This window comes from Nicotiana tomentosiformis, chromosome 10 (assembly GCF_000390325.3).
Source record: "Nicotiana tomentosiformis chromosome 10, ASM39032v3, whole genome shotgun sequence".
Taxonomy (NCBI): domain Eukaryota; kingdom Viridiplantae; phylum Streptophyta; class Magnoliopsida; order Solanales; family Solanaceae; genus Nicotiana; species Nicotiana tomentosiformis.
Window position 1 is genome coordinate 12900448 of NC_090821.1, and position 7724 is coordinate 12908171.

At 37.5% G+C, this 7724-nt stretch overlaps 1 protein-coding gene across 1 annotated transcript; it reads right to left on the reverse strand.

Annotated features, from left to right (window-relative positions):
• Positions 1 to 7086: 7086 nt before the first annotated feature.
• Positions 7087 to 7407, reverse strand: LOC138899773 (uncharacterized). Its single transcript, XM_070186464.1, has one exon. The coding sequence runs from the start codon at positions 7405 to 7407 to the stop codon at positions 7087 to 7089; it is 321 nt and encodes a 106-aa protein (XP_070042565.1).
• Between the last annotated feature and the right edge of the window lie 317 nt (positions 7408 to 7724).

The window sequence follows — 7724 nt, forward strand, 5'->3', positions numbered from 1 at the left end:
CTAAGAACATGATTTCTAAGCGTGGTAGCACAAACAGTCAAGCAAATTAGTGTATAATAGGTCCTATAGACATGAAATCTAACTGTGAGAACTTAAGAACATGATATCTAAGCAGTTTTGAAGGCATGAGAGCAAAGTATCACATAACAGGTCCTATTGGCATGCTGGTTAAGTGACATTATTGGATTATTAACATATTAGGTAAACTATGCAAGCAATGTCCAATTCATACTAGTTAAAATTCTAGATGCATAATTTCTAGGTGAAGCGGACAGGAAGTAATAACCATATAGGCATGATAAATAGTAGCAGGCGGCAAGTAGGAAATTGAGCATGATTTGTAATGACAAGTAGCAGGTAAATATATTTGAACCTATAGGCATGTTATCTACCCAGTCATGTAGGAGTTAAACTATCCCAGGCAACCTTTCAACTATTTTCCCCATTATTCGTCATTACATGTTATTACAAACCAAGAAAAAATAATTACAGGCCCAATATAAATACATAGCATATAGTAGGTCTTATAGATATGATTTTTAAGTGTGAGAACTTAAGAACATGATATCTAAGCAGTGTTGAAGGCATGCGAGCAAATTATCACATAACATGTCCTATTGTCATGTTGGTTAAGTGATATTATTGGATTATTAATATATTAGGCAAACTATGCAAGCAATGTCCAATTCATACTAGTTAAAGTCTTAGGCACATAATTTCTAGGTGAAATGGGTAGGAAGTAATAACCCTATAGGCATGATGGTTAGTAGCGGCGACATGTAGGAAATTGAGCATGATTTGTAATGACAAGTAGCAGGAGAATATGTTTGAACCTATATGCATGTTATTTACCCAGTCATGCAAGAGCTAAACTATCCCATGCCACTTTTCAACTATTTTCCCCATTATTCGTCTTTACAGGTTATTACAAACCAAAAGAAATTAGTTACAAGTCCAATATAAAAATACAAAAAACCTAGTCAAACTTCTGGGCCTTGAACAGCCTCAAAACTTCATGCAAACCACCAGGCCCAGGCTCCAGATGCATAAGGACAAGGGGACAAAACAAATTTCGACCAGTAAAAAGTTAAGCCCAAACTCTTAAGCAGACCAAACTCTATTAGCTAACATCCAACAGGGGTACCAAAAAAGCAAATGAAAAACTATGAAGACAGGTCATCTAGACTACTTAGAACTTAGGCAAGAAACACACATATGCACCTAGAAGATTTTGATGTTCAATGTTTACAAACTAACAAAGAACATGGTGCTCTAAGCAACATCCTAGGATGTGAAGTCTAAGAGATGAGACAGAGCACATAATCAAGATAAGAACATAATTGAGAATCCATCAGCCTTATAAAAATCACATAAAGTGTATGACAAGTATACACTCTGAGTACAACATCTAAGTGGTACATATAATCACATAGGTCCAGTAGAATCAACACATATTTGATGGAATCAATTCAAAGTGACAACATCTTAAGGACTAGTCTTCTAGAATTGTCAAGCCTTAATCCTAAAGAACACAACCAGACATGAATTCATACAGGAAAGTCTAGCATGAAGGTCTAAGATATAAACATCCTCTATACATTTATTCTAGGCAGGATACTCAGCAAGTCAAATGGGCATGTATTCATTTGATTCAAAAGAAAATAGGGTATTCTACAGGTCGATTAAAGCAAATACATATGGGTGGGGATAACAAATATGTAGCAAAGGATAACATTAGAGATGCGGAAACCTAAGTAAACTAGCAATATCAAGACATGGACTCTCAAAATATTACATTAATTACAAGATTATAGTAAAGTTGGAATAGCATGTAACATGATATAGTATTGAAGTTCGCACATTTCAGAAAGCCAAGATCCTAAGTCAGGTTTTTTATATACATGGTTTCTAGGTAGGATGCTGAGCAAGTCAAATGGGCATGTATTTATCTGATTTAAAAAGAAAATAGGGGATTCTGCAGGTCAATTAGAGCACATAAATATGGGTGGGTATTACTAACATGTGGCAAAGGATCACATTAGAGATGCTGAAACCTAAGTAAACTAGCAATATCAAGACATGGACTCTCAAGATTATAGCAAAGTTGGAATAGCATGTAACATGATATGGTATTGCAGTTCACACATTTCAGAAAGCCAAGATCCTAAGTCAGGTTTTCTACTTTGAAAGGCTCCAACGTAGTAGTGGCATATAGAGTGCACATAGCCATGAGTAAGTAAATAAAGTAATCTAAATATGTTTACACTGGCAAGTAGAGAATTAAACCACAAAATTAAGAGTACTAACCAGTTGCAAAGAGAAGTGAGTAAATAAGAGAAATCAGAGTTCCAACAATAGTTTAACAGTAATTACAAGTTAAGGGGAGAAGTGAAGACCTCAAGATCTCTATCACTTCATAGTTCACAAGAGCCTCGAGGACTCTAAGTAGTGCTTGTACCGGAGGAGGTTATAGAAAAATCCCAGGGTGGCCTTGGCTTTCAGTCGGCCAAGAGCAAAATTAAACAATAGAGTCCTCAAAGAACTAGAACACCAAATAGAATGAGTGAGAGTGAGAGAGAGAGCAGTGATTAAAGTCCGTCTCTAAAGGGAAGATGAAGGGGAAGAGGTTTATATAGTGACAAATTTACAAGCACATAAGGAAATAAGTCAATCACACTAAAACAAGCAAAAAACATCACACGCAGACCGATTTCATATCGGATTAGGGAAAATTTATATACAAAAATCAATCGAGAGTATCAAGGCATCGGACTGTCAGGGGAGTATGGATTTTCCCTAAATTTACAAGACATGATTCTATATAGAATCAATAATCAAAGCCACGTTTAGATCTTTACATTGATACTTTCCATGCTCAGACAAGTATCATTAGGGTTTTCACGCAAGAACTTTCCAAAATAGGGCAAGTACCACAGGATAAGGAGCGGGGAAAGGTAAGAGCATCATAGGAGAATAATAAACACATAAAACAGTAAAAAACGAATACATTGTTAATAACATCATTCAACAGTTCATGTTCAGAAACATGAACTAATAAAGAAAGAACAAGGTCGAAGCTTTACTGACCTTCTTTGAGGCAGCAATCCAAACAAGTATTCAAATTAGCTTTTAGGAAGCCAAGATCTCAAGCTCTCAATCAGTAACAAACTCAGAACCAGAAAGAAAAGGAAAGAAAGCATAAATAGATCAAGAACTTTGACTTTTATCAACATTTACTAAACAACTATATTGTGTATTAAATTCTCAGATGTTAGGTGTAGTTGGTAGGTATATCTTGTTGTCTCTTAGGTAAAAATATTAAAGCACCAATTTATAGTGGCTGTTGAAGCCCTAGGGTTTCAGATTCAAATCGATAGTGGGGAGTGACAGAAGACTGGTGATGTAAGCACAATCGAGTGAAATTAGAGTGAGCAGAGGGGAAAAACTAGTGAGGGTTTTACATGAGTGTGTGATAGATGATACAAGTGTAAAACCATCGGAGAAAGACCGGAGGTCCAGAGGTCATTGTATTTGACCTCGGGCTTCGAATAATCATCATGAAATGCTCATGCATGAGGGATCTTTGTTGCAGCATCGAAGGATTTGAAGACTGAAGTTTCATGTTTGTGTCTGGGTCAGAGGACTTCGAGATTTTGAATTTGCATGACGAAATGGGAAAGCACCGATGAGAATCGTGGATAAGGAAACAGAAAGAATGATTCTGGGGTCAGGATTTGTGAGCTTGCACAAATTTGTGCAAGGTTTGTGATTGATTCGGTCATGGAGTCTGAGAGAATAGAGAGAGGAAAAGGTAAGGGGGTGGCAGGGTCTTTGAAAAATGATTAGGGTTTTGGTAGGTTTGTCCGTATCTAAGGGTTTAAATGGGTGAGGATAATCTGGGCCGTTGGATCTTTATATCAACGGCCCTGATAATTCAGGGATTAATGTTTAAGATAAGAATAAATTGGTGACCGTTGGATCTACGGATTTCGATGGTAAGGATTAGATCTGGAGATGTGTTTAAAATGAAAGGAAAATGGGAGTTAAAACGTGGACTGTTGATCGAATAGATGGACAACCCGGATTAAGAGTGATTTTTTTGTGAGTGTGAGAGACGGGTGATGTGGCAGATTCTGATTGGTCTAATGGTTATGGCAAGGATCGCCAACTTGGAGTGAAGGGGCTGTTTGGACTAGGTATTTTCGGACATGGGCTTGCACATTGGGCTAAAAGTAATTTAAAAGATAGCTCACCAATGTTTAATTAAAGAATTGCAATTATAGCCTTTAGTCTTTTAATCCCTTTTGAAATTAACTAAACTTTATTATTTTTAATAAAATATAGTAAAATTATAATTATCAAATATACTACTAATTATTGTAATTAATTATTTATAAAATAATTTATTTTCTAAATTGTAACACTAATTTCGTATTATCAGCATAGTAGTGTAATTAATTAGAAATTAAGGAATAATTTATTAAATTAATCATAAAGCCTATTTGATGTATATAAAAATTATTTTAATAATCTAAAAATAGTAAGCATGGTATAATTATAATTATATCACTGAATTATCAATTCCACAATTATTAATACTAAATTATTCTTGTAAAAATATGTGTTATTGATTGAAAATATTTTTAAAATATTCATTGTAAATTATTGAGTATAAAAAAATAAATTTTAAAAGGGAGGGTCTAAATTGGCCATCAACAGCTGACCCTCTTTGACCGGAGATGATGAAAGAGTTTTCGGGCAAACAAATTGAACCAAAGCCAATTTTGTCCCGATTTTAGGCATACATTGCAGGAATAACATGAAGATTATGAGTTATAGGATTAGGAATATTCTAGGAGAATGTTTTGGGGAGTTGGGGCCGAATTCTGGATTTGAATTGCTTACATACCTCAGGTTTAACGAGGATCAAGCCGTATGTAGTTCTGGATTGAAGACTTTGAGAAAGCGATGCTCGCAGGAAATTGCCCCAGTATTGTATTATGACGATACTACGAGACGGAAGATTCGACACTCATAATAAATATGAATTTGCAGCTTGACTTGAAAGATTTGAAAAATTGGAGTTCTACTGATCGTCTTGAGTTTGAGCTTGGATCCTTGGCCCACTAACGAATTTGTTGTCTCTCATAGCGTTGTTTCTTGGTTTGCTGCTTAGAAAGAGTTCCACGTTACGATGCTTGTTCCTGCAAAAATGAAACACACACATACCCTTATATTGCAATGCAAAATATGTTTAGATGTGATGCAAATGATGCAGGAACGATAATGCATGTCTGCCGGCTAGCCATTATTCGGGGTCAGGATGTTGGGATACTTGAGTCTGACTCGATTGTTAGTCGGGCTGTGTACCATTCCGCAACTGTTAGAGCATTGGGTCTCCTCGTGTTGGGAGTAGTTGACTTGTAATGTAGAATGAATCTCCTCTTGCTGGGAGAGCTTGCATTGAAATATAAAGTATCTTCGCTTGATGGGAGTGATTGACTTGTAGAGTGCATCTCCGCTTGTTGGGAGAGGTTGCATTGAAATATAAAATATCTCCGCTTGATGGGAGTGATTATAATGTAAAGCATCTCCGCACGATGGGTGTTCCTGACATAAAATGTAGTCATGCCTGTAAGCTGCATGAGCGAAACATCAAAACATTCGAGATAACAATAAAGAAAAAAGAGAACTCTCAAGAGATACTCTTTACTGCGAGGCTAAGTTGAGGCCGTCAATTTGCAGAATGTTGGCGATGAGGTTTGTAGCTATCTATTCTGATCTCCCTTGTGAAGGAGTGGCCGATTGGCGAAGCCAATGCTTGATTTGTATAGGGCGCTACGATTGATTAAGATGATGATTTCTATAAACACGACTCCAATTAGTGAAGTCAGCAAATTGATTTTTTACGAGGTGCTCCGACAGGGCTCCAATTGGTGAAGCCAACAGCTCGTTATATACAACATGCTCTATTTAGTTGAGCAGTTGGTTTGCTATGTACAATATGCCTTGTTCGCGTCAGCAACCTAGTTCTGAAATACCTACAAAGGGTTCAAGAGATAGTTTTAGTTATAGAAGGAAAAATTGAATAGAGAAAGAGAGATGACAGCCATGAGAGAGCGGCGGATCCTTTATTTGCCCCATTGTATTTCCAGCACTTTATGTCCTATTGGCCCTGCATTCAAAAAAAAAAATTCTTATAGGGAAGGGGTTGTTGGTTTGTTTTGACCGTAGTACTAGGTTTGCCCGTGTCTTGATGAGGTTGCGCCACGAAGTCCGGTAGGTGGAACAAATTATGATATTTTTTAGAAAACGGTTTTGGCAAATCTTTTGTTTTATGGAAAATGCCAAAGTTCCGGATTATGACATGTTTCAGAAGTTCCTTAAACATGAGCATTGTTTCTTGAAGAACCTACCCCGTTGATGTCAATCCTCCACGATGCTTCTGACGACATGGTTGTTTGCCACTCCGATTGCGTCTTAATCTAAACTAATGCATTACAAAGGATTTTCCTAAGGTTATGACTGAACCCTTTCAGGTTGCATACGTATCCGAAATAGAATCAAGTCTAAACGTAGTTCATGGATAATGATAAAGGAAATATGATGATTATGACCGAGCCTAACTCAAGTAGCCAACGTATCCAAATGGAATCAGGTCAAGACATAGTTCAATTACAATAGATGCAAAAATGATGAGATTGTAAATGTGATGGCCGAGTCAGATTTAGACTTCCTACGTATCTCAATGGAATTAGGCCAGAACGTAGTTCAATTATAAAAGATGACTGAATCAGAAGTGGATTGCCTACGTATTCCTTCCAGAGAAAATCAAGTCGTGGCGTAGTTTCGGGTAACAGACAAAATGATATTTGGATTTTCTATTACTAAGGGGGGGGGGGGGGGAGAAACTGAACGATATGTGGGTTGCATACGTATCCCTATGTGGGAAGTCAAGTTGAGCGTAGTTTTGTTACAACTATATTATCTTCAAACGTAGTATCCATTGATTGCGTCTGAGTTGATAGGCTTCGTGCTGACTCTTCCATCCATCTCTGCCAAGATCAGAGCTCCTCCCTACAACACTCAGTGGACCACGTAAGGACCTTGCCAATTATGTGTGAAATTTCCTTTAGCTTTTTCCTGGTGGGGGAATATTTTCTTCAGAACCAACTGCCCCGGTATAAGCTGGCGAGGCTTCACCCTTTTGTTAAATGCACTGGCCATCCTATTTTGATACAGCTGGCCATGGCATACTGCATCCAATTTCTTCTCGTCAATGAGCATGAGTTGCTCCTGCCTGACCCCTATCCATTCTGCATCGTCTAACTTGGCTTCTTGGATGACTCTTAAGGATGGTATCTCAACCTCTACGGGTATCACAACTTTAGTGCCATATACCAACATTTATAGCATTGCCCCAATGGATGTCTTCATGGTGGTCCGATAACCCAATAAGGCAAAGGATAACTTCTCGTGCCATTGCCTATGATTGTCTACTATTTTTCGCAGAATCCTTCAACCAACTTTTAGTAACCATCCCCGGAATCATTCCCCATTTCCTCTTCTTCTTCTGGTTCTTCCTCTGGATCTTCATCAAATTACTATCCATCATCATTGAATTAAGACTCTTCCTCTAGATCTTCCTCCGGTTCTGTCTCGGACTCTATATGGATACACTCCACTACTCGGTCATCATCTTTAGCGAGTGGCAACATGTGATC

What these genes read in the sequence shown, in the direction of transcription:
- LOC138899773 (XM_070186464.1), bottom strand. Translation starts at nt 7,407, where the DNA reads ATGTTGGTATATGGCACTAAAGTTGTGATACCCGTAGAGGTTGAGATA.